The following is a 15,696-nucleotide window of genomic DNA, read 5'->3' on the forward strand; positions in this document are numbered from 1 at the left end:
AAGTTAACAAATCCCATAAAACTCTCTTGGCCTTTTATAATAAAAGGGGATGATATCCGCACACCCATACTTTGACAATTCACCCCAACACCTCTATTTTTTTTATTATTGCACACACTCCGCTTGTCCTATTTTCCATTTCTCGCCCGATTGCCCCGAAATTTTGCGGGGATAACCTTGGGAATATAAACAACCCCCCGGGAAATTTGTACCCACGAATGTGGGCCACAAGCTGATGGAAACTCAGGCTACCCTCTCATTTTGGGCCCACTTTCTCTGAAAATTATTCAACTTAGGGATCTTTAGGGCCCGGTCAAAATGGGGTGTCTACATCCACGGATTATGGCTGCAACAACATCAAAAGAAGCATGATATTTGCTTTATGAGAAATATCAAGGAACTTAAAAGGAATCACGATAAAGTTACAAGCCCTTCGTCATAGTTTTGAGAATCTTTTTATGAAAAATTCTTAGACAATTCAAGATTATTTTTTCTTAAGAATTAGTTCTATTGTGAATCAAATAAGAACATATGAACAAACATTAGATGATCAAAAAATTATTAAAAAAGTGTTAAGGAGTCTTCCTCCCTAATATGATCATGAAACAAAAGGATGAGGCATTCTCTACTTTCAAACAATTCAAGGCTCTGGTTGAAAGCTAATGTGAACATGTTATTGTTACTTTGTGTACTGACCGTGGTAGTGAATTTATTTCTAAAGAATTTCAGGATTTCTGCAAAGAAAGTGGAATCAAAAGACAATTGACAGCGACCTATATTCCAGTGTAAAATGGAGTTGCAGAGCAGAAGAATAGAACTATTGTTGAGGCAGCAAGGAGCATGCTATAAGATAAGGGGCTGCCCAATGATTATTGGGTCGAAGCAGTTGCGATAGCGGTATACATACACAATCACTCTCCTACAAAAGTAATTCAGGGAACAACTCAATATGAGGCATGGGGTGGAAGAAAATCAAATGTGACTCATTTAAAAGTTTTTGGTTTTATAGACTATGCTTTTGTTCCATCTTAAAAAAGACAAAAGTTAAATGATACAAGCAAAAAATGTATCGTTATTGGCTATAGTGTGGAGACAAAAGGACACTAGCTCTAAGTTCCAAAAAATTGATCATAAGCCATAATGTTATATTTAACAAAAAAAGATGCTTGGAATTGGAAAAATGAAGAGAAATCTCATGTATGTGTTCTAAATGAAAGCACACCATGTGAAGAACCTGTCTTTGAGATTTGTTCATCAAATCCTAGTGAGTCTCCAAGTTTATCTTGTGACTCGACTCCTACAAAAATGATAAGTCTTACAGATATATATGATTCATGTATATTTGCCTGTTTTGTCATGGAGCCTGCTTGTTTTGATAATGCAGTCACGAAGAAGCAATTGTGTGAAACAATGGAGGAAAAGATTGAAGCAATTCATAATGGAGTTGAAAAAGAAGATTTGAAGAGTTTTAGAAGCATGATTGGAGTTAGTGATTGGGAAATGCTGAGAATCTGAGTTCTCAATGGGGGAGGATCTAGCACATTCAGATTCGTTGCAACACTGAATGTCAAGTGACAGACTTTTACAGAAAAGCATCGTTGAAGAAAAGTTCAAGAGATTTTGTTACATGATGGAAGTATATCTAGCCACACAGTTTGAATTAAGGGGATGTTAGGAAACGTAATTCAAAGTAGTGGAGCCCACCCAAATTTACCTTTATCTTTTTAGTCTTCTATAAGTGTTTGAGTTTATCTAAGTATTGTATGTATCAAGGTTTCTTGTTTTGTTCTTATCTTAAGTTGGAAGTTGTAGGAAAGTAGGAGATTTAGGGGCCATTAGGATACGTGGATTTTAGAATCCAGGTTTTTAGTTTGAAAACAGTGTAAAAGAGGGTTCATGATCAAGCAGTTGTATGTTGTCCTGACAGCGTTTCTTGGATTTTAAGTGAGAAATTCAGGTTTTAAAAGTCTCTCCTGCACCCTGAGATTTCTAAAACCTAGAAATATGGGAGGATCTGTTACTCTCTTGCTGTCGGAAAGAAGGGCGAGAAGTCAAAAACGACGGCTGATCCGCTTCTTATCTTGTCTCTTACTACAATTTTGAAAAAATCCCAGATTCTAAAATCCGTGTATCCAAACGGCCCCTTAATTTTACAGATTTATTAAAGGTAAAGTTTATCTAGATAAAAACATGTGAAGCTGTGATTGTGGAAAAAAACGTGTAGGCATTGGTGATACACTTATGGACTTCATTATTTAAAGGGTATATGCTGATTCTATTTATGGAATAAAGATACGGAAAATTAGTGTTAAGAGATTCTTGGCCAGATCTCTACTTTGGATATTACAGGATCCTTAGGCCAAGATTGGGCATGATTCATTTCTATCCTTTGCTCCATATCTCTGCCATGATCCATTTCCATCTTTCATTTCCATCTTTAGCTAAAGATCGCTGGCAAATTATTTCTATCTCTATTGTAATTGACAGCCAAGATATCTGTTGTAATTTATTCTATATATTTGACTTTCTTTTGTAGTATTCTAATCCTGAGATTTCTCTACAATCTTAGGATCCTAATTTATTCTTGTAATTGTATATATATATATATATATATATATATATACCTCTAATGTAATGAAGAAATACACACAGCATTCTTCTATTCTAAAATCCCATTCTTAGCATTCTAGTATGAAATTCTGTTCTTAACAATTAGTGAAAGAAAAAGCCTCTTATATTTTCTTCTTGTTATGTTTTTTTTTTCTAAAATTCTACAAGAGCAGCCACCTCAGATGAATTAAATGAATAAGACAAAATCTACTCAAAAGTGAGCCAATATGGTTGTGTCTCATGCAACAACCAGCAGTGGAATGCCTTTGTGAATGTCCCTAGCAAATCCCTAGTTGAAATGGTTTTCTTCTTTATGGGTCCATAAATGAGATGTCTCTCTAGAGCATTTTTGTTCATGCTTTCTTTAGGGGAGTGATAAATCGACCCCCATATAGGCAGTGCTGAGAGAGAGAGAGAGAGAGAGAGAGAGAGAGAGAGAGAGAGAGAGAGAGAGAGAGAGAGAGAGAGAGAGAGAGAGAGAGATATAGAGAGATGGGGTCGATTTAAGATATTAGGGGGTCGATTTATCACTGCCCTTTCTTTGTTGCTTTAATGAAATAAAGAGAAGTTATTTTCCTTCTTCTGCCTTGGTTAAAAGACATACTTTGTTGTGTGTTGAATAATTAAAAAAAAAAAAAACCAACATTAATTGCATTATAAGTGTAAATTATATATAAACCTCCAAGTTAATTAGATTGCATTTTTATGCTCAAACTACATCTGAAATCCATCTACATTTTCAATGCAGCTTAACGAGTGCCCTAGGGCTCTTTTAACAAAGCCCATACAAAATTACCATGTAGAGTCCCTTTCGGGTGTCCCTTCTGATTCTTTTATAATATTTGCCATTTCAAAAAAAAAATTACCATGTAGAGAATAGAAGAGTCCAAAATAGTGTATTAAACTTGACCATCCAGATCACAATCATCTTACAATTCATTCATGGAAACAAAACACAAGAACACAAATGACTAGTTAACATGCTAGCATTGAGCACTGAAATAATCCAAAACACGTTGAAAACCAAAACCCAACACGCTAGCATCCAGCATTCACCGTCTACAAATTCGAACATTCATTACATCTTTGGCCACTAGCTCAAAGATGCATTCATCTCCTTTTTTAAGCTTGTTCCACCTTGCGAAACGTTTCCAACCTCCCGAAAAAAAAGTTGTAACATTGGGATACTTCTTCTGCTTCTTGTGAAACACTGTCACTGGCAACAGCCTTCTCTCTGGATCTTTAAGGGTGATTTTTGTTATGTGGAAAAGATTGTTAGCCACTAAGAATGCCTTCGGAATAGTCTGCATCTCAAAAACCCAACTTATAAACAATATCACAAAGGAGCGAATGCATTTTAAAAAACAAAAAACTAACCATTTAACATTTCATCCTATGGTGCAACTTGGTCGAAGTGAGTCAACTCGAAACCCGGGTGAGTTGACTCGACTCACTAGTGAAATGAGTTGCATTGCCAAGCACTTATAACGTGAAATAACGCATTAAAAAGTTTAGTTGCAACCCGACCTAAGGGTGGAAGTTAAATTTCCATATCGCGGTAACATCATAAGATGATCCAAACTGTCCTTGTGATGGAACACAATGTAAATAGGTTGTTCCCCAATATGTTTTGGCCCATCACATGGACGGTTTGGATCATCCTATAGTGTGGTCCGTACAGTAACTTTTGAAAAATATGGGACTATAAGGGCTCGCCCATAAAAAAACACGGAGAAATGTATATGAGGAGTTCTAAACTGAAGGGCGCCCTTGCGAAAAAGGGATGAAAGGGCACCCCCATTGGTTGGTTGTAATTTAGAACCCTTCATTATACGATTTTGAGGAAATCCACGATTCTAAAATGGCTTATCCAAACGTGCCCTTCGAATTTTCATAATTCACGTCAATAGGACGAGAGAAGTTCAAAAGACTAACCATGTGGTCATATTTTAGATTAGATCGCTTTATGGTAGCCACGAACTGATGAGCTTTGGGCTTGTAAGAGCTGCTTCCTTCAAATACTACCATCTGTCCTCCTAAATATAGTACTAGAGATTAAACCCACATTAATAAAACACACAAAATACAGGTAACAAAGAGCAAGATAAAAACCAAAAGTTAGCTTTCATTGAAGGGTTATAATACTACCTGAAACCTTAACATAAAAAAACACAGAAATTCCTGACCACCCATATGATTTTACAGCAATCTGGACCCTTGATTTTGTAGTCCATATTTTGAGGATGGTGCCAAGAAAAGGTTTCTTATCCTATTAAGAGCCTCATTAAAATAACCCGTACGAGTGTGCCTCTTTGGCTTAAAGTCATCAGAAAAAAAGAGTTACGAAAAAAAATCATTAGAAACTTACCCTTTGAAGCTTCCACATGGTCCTGATTTTTCATTTCTCTTTGCTTTTCAATCTTTATCTCACTCTTTAAAACAAGAGGGTAGTAATTTTTCTCACATGCAGTTTTATCAAATATAGTGACATCAAAAACCATATTTCCTTCGTATCGAAACACTAAAATATCTCCAGAACAAAGACCATGGTCTACTACAAAATCTTCCCAACCATCTTCGAAGAAGACTCCATTAATGTGTCCTCTAACTTTCACACGCCATGATTTTCCTAGAGTGCTTTTGAGGACTGCTATGTTACCCTTCTCTCCTACCAGATATTTGTGAAATGCAATGGGTATGGACTGAAAAACATACAACAAAACCTTAGACTATGCTCAAATTTAGATTAGATTAGATTAGATTAGATTAGACCCTGAAATCCAATGCACCAAAAAAGGTATATGAGAAAGAAAAAGAGAAGAGAAAACTCACTATTTTATGAAAAAATTCAGAAAAGATGGGCTTTAGAAAATGTGGTTGGTGTGATGATTTTCCCTTCATTTCTCTGCCTAAGGAGAGTTTTTGATCATTCATCTGGGTTTGTTTTTTTTTAATCGTTTCTGTCCATTTCTTCATTTGGTTTTCCTGTTCTCTTTTTATCTGTTCTTTCATATTTCCAACCGATTGGATTTCCAGTAATGATTATTACAGAATATTTACGGCGCTGGTAAAATCGCCCCCCAATATTTTCTCATTCGCCACTTTTAACGGTGCCATGTGAATATGTGATTAAGTTACCACGTGGAGTAAAGCAACCGGTAAACCTCTCTCTCTCTCTCTCTCTGAGTGGCTACCTTGTTGCTTCTCTTATAAGTCACATTGATTTCGTCTCTCCTCTGTCTTATGCATGCGAGTTCGATTTCATGCCTTAGACAGCAGCAACAACTATTTTCTCAGTAGAAACTGATGGATTTTTTCTTTTCTTTTCTTTTGAAGAATATGTCTGTACGTGTTTGAAGCGAAATCTGAGTTTTTATATGGTGTAAGCTCTTATAGTACCTTAATTTTCAGTAAGTACTGTACGGACCGCACTATATGATGATCCAAACCGTCCAAGTGATGGGCCAAAACGTAAATAGGCTGTGCCCAAGAAATCGGAGGGGGAACATCAGGTAGAAATGAGTTTTTGGGCACAGCCTATTTACGTTGTGGCCCATCACATGGACGATTTGGATCATCCTATAGTGTGGTCCGCATAGTACTTTCTGAAAAATAAGGGACCATAACGGCTTACACCATATAAAAACTCATGAAATCTGATGTGAAAGATAAGATGTGTCTTTTTTTCTTAAATAGTGTGTAAAATTGAAACGCCCTTTGCTAGGGATAATTTTGTCAAATTATCTTTAAGGCCCTAATTGGTAAAATCTTGAAAATTAACAAGGGTACTTTAGTCAATTAACTATAAATCTAGGGCTTAGTATATGAATACATCCATCAACACTAAATTACACCTAATTGCTACAGAAGAAACCCTAGAAGGAGAAACAGGAGCGTCTGGATTAATTGATTAGTTATTCTTTCCTTTTTTTTTTCTGTAAGTATTGATTGGAACTAGGGATGGCAATAGTTCGGTTTGACCCCCAAACCGAACCGAAATTTGAATCGGTTTGGTAAAACCAAACCGATTCGGTTCGGTTCCGCCAATTTTACCACCCCTTACTCATAATCATTGGAAATATTCGATTTCGGTTCGGTTTGATCCCCAAACCGATCCAAACCGAAACCGAATATTCGGTTCGGTTCCGGTTCGGCCAATTTTGCCACCCCTAATTGGAACTCTGTAATTAATAGTTTCTTTACTTTATTGGGTTGGGGTGAGATGACTTTATTGATGGTCGGTTGTCATTTTAAGACATTCGCATGTTGACACTATGGTTCTAATTATTTAATTGTGAATGAAGTCGGTCAAAGCAGTTGTTGGGTACTGTAGCTTTGCATATCTGTGAGTTTAATTGCAGGTATGCGACGGGGCGCAGTCATGCGCCTAGCCTTGAGCTTGATTCGGGGTGTGACAGTTTTTGGATGAGAGAGTAGCCACCTCAAATGAATTAAATGAACAAGATAGAATCTCTTGAAAAGTGAGCCTGTGTGGCTGCTCTATCATGTAACATCGAGAAGCAAAATTCCTTTGTACGAAAGTCCCTACCAAATCCCAATTTATGAGAAAACAGCCACCTCAGCGAGTTAGATGAATAAGACAAAATCTTCTGATTTCCCTTCTGCGAAAGTCCCTATCAAATCCATAGTTGAGAATTACCATTTATAAACACAAATACAAAATTATTACCATGTAGAGCAAGAAGAGTAAAAAATATGGGATTCGCTAGGGTCCATCGCAAAAGGCATTTCACAGCGTCTGTCTCATATTAGACCAGCCAGACAACAGCTTTTGTCTCCATTCCCAAGGAGGTTGGTCCGACATGTGACATACCAGCTCGAAATGCCTTTTGCGATGGACACTAGCAATTTTCCCAAAATATTGTCTTAAACTTGACCCTGGAGACCAACACATCACAATAATCTTACAAATCATCCATGAGAACAAAACACAAGAACACAAATGACCATTTGTTATCATGCTAGCATTGAGCAGTGAATCCAAAACACATAGAAAATCAAAACCCAACACGCTAGCATTGAGTATTTATCGTCTGCAAATTTGAACTTCCATTACATCTTCCGCCACTAGCTCAAAAATGCACTCATCTCCATTTTTAAGCTTGTTAGTAATTGTGAAATATCGCCAACCTCCGCTAAAATGGGTTGAAATATTGGGCAGTTTCTTGTGAAACATTGTCACTGGAAACGACCTTCTTTCTGGATCTTTAAGGGTGATTGTGAAACATTGTCACTGGAAACGACCTTCTTTCTGGATCTTTAAGGGTGATTTTTGTTCTTTTTCTAAGACTGTTCTCCGCAACGAACTTAAGAGGAACACCCTGTGATGGGGTCCGAACTCAGCACTGATGGGGTCCGAACTCAGCAACCAATTGGCTGTTGACACGTGGCCCTCACAGGGACCACTGCAAAGCCAACACCTGTCCCTGCTAGGTGTGACACCTGGACCAATCAGGGACTTCCACCTGCCCCTCCTAGGTATGAGACCTGGTCCATACAGGGGCCACCACCTGTCCTGGACAGGTGGCTAGGTGTGAGACCTGGTCCATACAGGGGCCACCACCTGTCCTGGACAGGTGGCTCAGAACCACTATAAATAGCCTTCACTTGTGCTAAGGTGAGGGATCTGAGATCAAAACCCTAAGCTTTTTGCTCTGACATTGCTCTGCACTCCTGCTCATACTGACTTGAGTGTCGAACCGCCCGTCCGGAGCAACACTCCGGGTTGGTCTTCTGACCCTTTGTCTTCTTGTCTGTGCCCTTCTGCAGTGCAGGACTCCACCAGCCCTTCAGCTGTGGCTTGTCAGATCAGCCCTTCCGGCCCTACCATAACCTGTTACCAATTTTAGACCTAACAGATTTGGCGCCATCCGTGGGACCCGACAACAAAAAGCTGTTCGGAACCTCACTTAAGCAATGGTAGGGAAAAACAGAAAGCATGTGCCAACCTCCCGGACGACCCGGGCTACAGCCCCCCGCGAAGGAAGAAGCGAGCGACTGGCCTCGCAGATAGAGGTCGGGGCGGTAGGAGAGCGAAGTCCGACTCGCTCGGACCGTTCAGACCCTACCCCGACCCCGAGGGAGATGCGGGCCCTTTTCCAGGAAATGACAGCTGTGATTGCGGAGTTCAGGAATCCGGCCCCCGCACTCCAGCAGCACCCAGCCGAGGCCTCTCAGCCCACTCAGAGGAGGGGAAGCTCCCGCAGAGAGCACACGCCCCCGCCCCGAGAGCAGACTCGTCACTCTACAAGACGAGATCACCTCTCCCGGGACAAGCATGTGCACCCCGAGCCTCGCCTACATCACCGGTCACGATCTCCATCTGTACAAAGGCATGGCAGCAAGAGAGACGCCACTCACGGAGAGGGATCGCGGCACCGGCGAAGGAGTCCGGCCAGTCAGTCCGGATCGGCTATGAGTCCGCCAGCAAGAAGAGAGAGGCCCGTCCACCGGGCGGAGGAAAGAGAGGACCCGGTGTTGCGAAAGATCCAGCAGATCGACCACCGGATCGAAGAGCTCGCTAGAGAGCAGGGCCGGCCTACCTCCCGGATCTTCACAAGCGCTCAACCATTTTCGGACAAAGTGCTCAGCGCGGAGGCCCCCGCGGGCTGGAAGATGCCGCAGATTTCGCAGTATGACGGGACCACCGACCCCGTGGACCACTTGGAGACTTTCAGGACCACAATGCTCCTCCACGGGGCGTCGGATGGATTCCTTTGCCGGGCATTCCCCACCATGTTGACCGGAGCCGCGAGGGACTGGTACTCGCGACTCAAACCCAGGTCAGTGGACAATTTTGATGATTTTGGGGATGACCTAGCCCGTCATTTCATGAGCAGCAGAAGACCCAGGAAGACGACGGCTTCGCTGATGGCCCTCAGGCAGGGAGATGATGAGGCCTTGAAAGTGTTCGTTGGTCGCTTTAATAGGGAAGCCCTTCAGGTTCCTAACCTGGATCCCTCCGCGGCCACGAATGCCCTTCTGGCAGGCGCCCGATCAACTGACTTCAGGCGAGCAGTGGCCCGGCGCAACCCGCAGTCCCTCGCAGACCTGATGGCCGGGGTGGAGGAGTACATCTCGGTGGAGGAAACTCTCGCCGCCCTGGACTCTGCTAGCAAGAGAAGGCCCGAGGAGAAGAACCCTACCAAGCAGCGTAGGGATGATAAGTCTCAGAAGAAGGAGAGAAGCCCTTCCCGCAGGGAGAGAAGCCCTTCTCGAAAGGGGAGAAGCCCCCACCCGAGAGAGCATTACACGCGGCTGACCGCGTCCAGAGCACAGATCCTGGCAGCCATTCGGGAAGAGGACTTCATCCGGTGCCCGGAGAGGCAGAACTCCTCGGCAAAAAGAAACATGTCCCAGTACTGCAGGTTCCACAAGGACCACGGCCACGACACCAACGCGTGCCTTCATATGAAGGAGGAGAACGAGCAGTTGATCAGCAGAGGGTACCTCGGAAGGTACTTGAAAAATGATGACAACAAAAGAGAACACAAGGACAAGCCGAAGCCCAGAGGCAGAAGCCCCCGGGGCGCTCAACCTCTCGGCGACCGCATTCAAGCTCCGGCCCCGGCCAGCCCCCCTCCTCAGGTACCTCAACCTCATGGTGTTATTGGTACCATTTCAGGAGGGCCGACCGCAGGAGGAACCTCTTCATCAGCCCGCAGGACTTATGCCCGGCAGGTCAACGCCGTCCATACCTGCAGCAAGAAGGCCAGGCTAAAGAACGAGATATCCTTTTCAGATGCAGATCTCGACGGCCTGATCCTCCCACATGATGATGCCCTGGTCATCACCATGCTGGTGGCGAACTGGGAAATGAAGAAGATCTTGGTCGACAACGGGAGCTCCGCAGACATCCTCTATTATCACGCCTTCGAGCGGATGCTGATCGGAACCGACCGTCTGAAGCCGGCCAACTCTGATCTGTTCGGGTTCTCCGGAGAAGTTGTCAAAGTTGAAGGGCAGATCGAGCTTCCAGTTCTTATCGGGGAGCCGCCCTGCCAGTTCGTCACCATGGTGAACTTTTTGGTGGTAAGGGCCAAGTCCGCCTACAATGCTATCCTGGGTCGCCCCGGCCAGAATCTCCTCCGATCCGTTCCCTCCGCCTATCATCAGAAGATGAAGTTCAGTACACCAGGTGGCGTAGGGGAAGTCAGGGGGGACCAGCCCCAGTCGAGGCAGTGCTATGCAGCGGCACTGAAAGGGAAGAATGCGTCCGAGTCTCTGCCGATCGAGCTGTTTGATCTAAGGGACGAAGCCCAGATCACAGTAAACGAGCCGGCCGAGGACCTTATATCTATCCCGTTGTATAGCGGTGACGACCAGAGGGTTGTTCAGATCAGCTCTGCCCTGCCAGAGGCCGCGCAGCAGGATCTTGCTCAGTTCCTCAGAGCCAATGCAGATGTCTTTGCCTGGGCTCCTTCAGACATGCCCGGCATCGACCCTGCAATTAGCACCCATGAGCTCGGGGTTGATCAGACCTGTAAGCCCGTGAAGCAGAAGAGGAGGCACTTTGCACCGGAGAGGCAAAGGGCCATTAGAGAAGAGGTGGAAAGGCTTCTGAAGGCCGACTTCATCCGCGAGATCCAGTACCCGGACTGGCTCGCGAATGTTGTGATGGTGAAGAAGTCTAATGGGAAGTGGAGGACCTGCATAGATTTTACAGACCTGAATAAGGCCTGCCCGAAGGACAGCTACCCGCTCCCAAAGATCGATCAGCTCATCGACGCTACTGCAGATCACGAGCTGCTAAGCTTCATGGACGCCTTCTCAGGATACAATCAGATCAGAATGCATGAGTCCGACATTCCAAAGACATCCTTTGTAACCGATCAGGGGACTTATTGCTATCGGGTCATGCCTTTTGGACTGAAGAACGCAGGAGCCACCTACCAGCGGCTCGTCAACAGGCTGTTCAAAGAGCAGATCGGCCGCAATATGGAAGTATATGTGGATGATATGCTGGTCAAGAGCAGAGTTGCCTGCAATCATGTTGCCGACCTCAAAGAAGCGTTTCAAGTCTTGAGGGAGCACAACATGAAGCTCAATCCGATCAAGTGTACGTTCGGCGTCGGAGCAGGCAAGTTTCCGGGCTTCATGGTAAGCCAGAGAGGGATAGAGGCAAATCCTGAGAAAATCAAGGCGGTGATGGAGCTGACTCCGCCCAGAACTATCAGAGAAGTACAGCGCCTGACCGGATTAGTAGCTGCCCTGGGGCGGTTCATCTCTAAGTCCGCAGAAAGATGCCTTCCGTTCTTCAACGCAGTCAAAGGTATAAAAACCGCGCCCTGGACTTCGGAGTGTCAAGCGGCATTCGAAGAGCTGAAGCAGTACTTGTCCTCTCCGTCGTTGCTGTCCAAGCCAGAGCCGGGAGAAGAGCTGATTCTGTATCTCTCAGCGGGACCTTTGGCAGTTGCAGCAGTACTGATCAGAGAGGAGTACCACCAGCAAAAGCCGATCTACTATGTCAGTAAGGTCCTTCATGATGCAGAGACGAGATATCAGCGAGTCGAGAAGCTCGTATACGCCCTCGTTATGGCGGCAAGAAAATTAAGGCCGTATTTCCAGGCGCATACGATTAAGGTCCTGACGGGACAGCCCCTCAGGCAGATCCTCCACCGTCCAGACACTTCAGGCCGACTTGTGAAGTGGGCCGTGGAGCTCAGCGAGTTTGACATCAAATATCTGCTCAGGCCAGCAATCAAAGCTCAGGTTCTTGCAGACTTCATAGCCGAATGTACCATGCCAGATTCAGACCCCGGGTCAGAAGCAGCGCTTCCTTCAGAAGCAGAACCGGTTATATCCGAGCAGCAGATCGAAGCCGAAGCGGTTCCGCTTCCCGGGCTTGAGAGTGCAGCTCCTCCGACCAGCCCGCTTCCATGTTCTGAAGAGCCGCTCTGGGAGGTATATGTCAACGGGTCTTCAAATAAAAGTGGCAGCGGTGCTGGACTAGTTCTCACAGGACCAGCCGACTTTGTCCTGAATTATGCCCTGAGGTTTGGATTCCGCGCGTCAAACAATGAGGCAGAGTACTAAACGCTCATCGCCGGAATGAACCTCGCCATTCAGGCCCGCGCTCAGAGACTGAAGGCGTACTGCGATTCACAGTTAGTCGTATGTCAGATCCAAGGAGTATATGAGGCCCGAGAAGAGCGAATGATCAAATATCTGCAAAGGGTCCGTAGCCTGGCCAGTAAGTTCAGAAGTTTTGAGGTCATCAGAGTCCCCCGGACTGAAAATACAAAAGCTGATGTGCTCTCAAAGCTAGCAGCATCAGGCTACACCGCTCTCAGAGAAATCCGTATGGAGTTCCTAAAGACCTCCAGTATTGATGGCCAGCCCGTCGTAGTAATGCGGATCGACGATGAGCCGTGCTGGATGGATGAGATCATCAGATATCTGCGCAGCGGAGAGCTCCCCGGGGAGAAAAAAGAGGCCCGTAAAGTCGTACAGCGGGCAGCAAGGTTTTCACTTGACGGCGAGACTCTGTACAAGAGATCTTACACCCTCCCGTACTTGAAGTGTCTCCGGCCAACCGATGCCCTGTATGCCCTGCGAGAGACCCATGAAGGGATTTGCGGAGAACATCTTGGGGGCAAGGCCCTTGCCATCAAAGTCCTTCTAAGAGGCCTATACTGGCCTACATTGAGACAAGATGCACTGAGCCTTGTGAAGAAGTGTGAGAAGTGTCAGAAATTTTCTCCCGCCGTTCACCAGCCTGCCGTGCCAATGGCTCCGATCATCAGCCCTCTCCCTTTTACTATCTGGGGAATGGACATCTTAGGTCCTTTTCCGCCGGCCTCCGGAGGCCGCGAGTTCGTCGTTGTCGCCATCGACTACTTTACTAAGTGGGTAGAAGCTGAACCTCTGGCCAAGATCACCGAGCAGAACGTCCAGAACTTTTTCTGGAAATCAGTGGTGTGCAGGTTCGGGATACCCCGGGTCCTCATAACAGACAATGGCAAACAGTTCGACTCAAGGAACTTCAGAAAGTTTTGTGCAGACCTGAAGATTGAGCAAAGGTTCACTTCCGTGGCACACCCTCAGACAAATGGACAGACCGAAGTGACGAACAGGACTCTGCTGCAGGGGATAAAGAAGAGACTGGATGATAAGGCCGGGCGCTGGGCTGATGAGCTGTACCATGTGCTCTGGGCGTATCGGACTACCCCACGCACTGCAACGGGTGAGTCGCCTTTCAATCTCTCCTTCGGAACAGAGGCTGTGATTCCGGTTGACATCGGCATTCCTTCCCCAAGAATTGTTAACTTCAATGAACAGCTTAATGGGGACGGGCTCCGTGTCAACCTCGACTTGCTTGAGGAAGTCCGTGAGGAGTCACAGATCAGAGCCGCAGCGTATAAGCAGAAGATGTCTAGATACCATGATACGAAGATCCGACCACGGGAGTTCCGCATAGGCGACCTAGTTTTGAGGAAAGCGGCCGTCTCCCAGCCAAGAAGGGTGGGCAAACTCTCCCCGACTTGGGAAGGGCCGTACCGAGTCAAAGAGGTCATCCGTCCAGGAAGCTACCGCCTAGAGGCACTTGACGAGCAGCTGCTGCCGCACGCCTGGAATTCCAGAAATCTTCGAATATACTATCAATAGTCTTTTCCTTTGCCTTTGAAGGCCTGTAAAGAATCTCTGTAATTAAATTTCAAAGAGAAATAAAGTGGAGTTGTCTCTGAACTGTGTCCCTCAATTTTGAGTCACTAGTATATGCCAGCTCCCCCATCAAAAGACTCTAAGTGTTTGCAGACTTAGCTCTCAGTCTAAGTGTTTGCAGACTTAGAGAACGGCAGTGGAGCACTCCGGCGCGTCCAATTTGGTGTGGAGATCAGTTCCAACCACGGACCCGCCCTAGTGGAAGACCACCTCAAAGACCTGCTCGGCCTGGCCGTCCAGAGCCTACGCCGGACAGGATATGGCGCAATCGTTAGACGCCAAAAAGACTCTAAGTGTTTGCAGACTTAGCTCTCAGTCTAAGTGTTTGCAGACTTAGAGAACGGCAGTGGAGCACTCCGGCACGTCCAATTTGGTGTGGAGATCAGTTCCAACCACGGACCCGCCCTAGTGGAAGACCACCTCAAAGACCTGCCCGGCCTGGCCGTCCAGAGCCTTATCCGGACAGGATATGGCGCAATCGCTAAACGCCAAAAGACCTGCCTGGCCTGGCCGTCCACAGCCTAAGCCGGACAGGATATGGCGCAATCGCTAGACGCCAAAAGACTCTAAGTGTTTGCAGACTTAGCTCTCAGTCTAAGTATTTGCAGACTTAGAGAACGGCAGTGGAGCACTCCGGCGCGTCCAATTTGGTGTGGAGATCAGTTCCAACCACGGACCCGCCCTAGTGGAAGACCACCTCAAAGACCTGCCCGGCCTGGCCGTCCAGAGCCTACGCAGGACAGAATATGGCGCAATCGTTAGACGCCAAAAAGACTCTAAGTGTTTGCAGACTTAGCTCTCAGTTTAAGTGTTTGCAGACTTAGAGAACGGCAGTGGAGCACTCCGGCGCGTCCAATTTGGTGTGGAGATCAGTTCCAACCACGGACCCGCCCTAGTGGAAGACCACCTCAAAGACCTGCCCGGCCTGGCCGTCCAGAGCCTTATCCGGACAGGATATGGCGCAATCGCTAAACGCCAAAAGACCTGCCCGGCCTGGCCGTCCACAGCCTAAGCCAGACAGGATATGGCGCAATCGCTAGACGCCAAAAGACTCTAACTGTTTGCAGACTTAGCTCTCAGTCTAAGTGTTTGCAGACTTAGAGAACGGCAGTGGAGCACTCCGGCGCGTCCAATTTGGTGTGGAGATCAGTTCCAACCACGGACCCACCCTAGTGGAAGACCACCTCAAAGACCTGCCCGGCCTGGCCGTCCAGAGCCTTAGCCGGACAGGATATGGCGCAATCGCTACGCGGCAAAAGACCTGCCCGGCATGGCCGTCCACAGGCTTAGCCGGACAGGATATGGCGCGTTCGCTAAACGCCAAAAGACCTGCCCGGCCTAGCCGTCCACAGCCTACGCCTGACAGGATATGACGCAATCGTTAGACGCCAAAAAGACTCT

The 15,696-nt window shown here is 46.0% G+C and overlaps 1 protein-coding gene across 1 annotated transcript; it reads right to left on the reverse strand.

The window, feature by feature from the left end:
* Positions 1-3,662: 3,662 nt before the first annotated feature.
* Positions 3,663-8,953, reverse strand: LOC143857569 (B3 domain-containing protein REM10-like). The gene is made up of 5 exons (XM_077368042.1): positions 8,893-8,953; positions 7,445-7,509; positions 4,979-5,312; positions 4,546-4,658; positions 3,663-3,914 (listed from the first exon to the last, which is right to left on the reverse strand). The coding sequence occupies exons 1-5, from the start codon at positions 8,951-8,953 to the stop codon at positions 3,663-3,665; spliced, it is 825 nt and encodes a 274-aa protein (XP_077224157.1).
* Positions 8,954-15,696: the final 6,743 nt, after the last annotated feature.

This window comes from Tasmannia lanceolata, unplaced genomic scaffold (genome assembly GCF_043159265.1).
Source record: "Tasmannia lanceolata isolate RefF3 unplaced genomic scaffold, GAP_Taslan_0.1 ptg000025l, whole genome shotgun sequence".
In the NCBI taxonomy this organism is placed as follows: domain Eukaryota; kingdom Viridiplantae; phylum Streptophyta; class Magnoliopsida; order Canellales; family Winteraceae; genus Tasmannia; species Tasmannia lanceolata.

Excerpts from the sequence above, each read along its gene's own strand:
- LOC143857569 (XM_077368042.1), bottom strand. The coding sequence starts at position 8,953 with ATGGAGATCGTGACCGGTGATGTAGGCGAGGCTCGGGGTGCACATGCT. Across the intron at positions 5,313-7,444 it reads GCAAAAGGCATTTCGAGCTG|TCCATACCCATTGCATTTCA; the intron begins GTATGTCACATG and ends TATGTTTTTCAG. Across the intron at positions 3,915-4,545 it reads ATCTAAAATATGACCACATG|ACTATTCCGAAGGCATTCTT; the intron begins GTTAGTCTTTTG and ends TTTGAGATGCAG.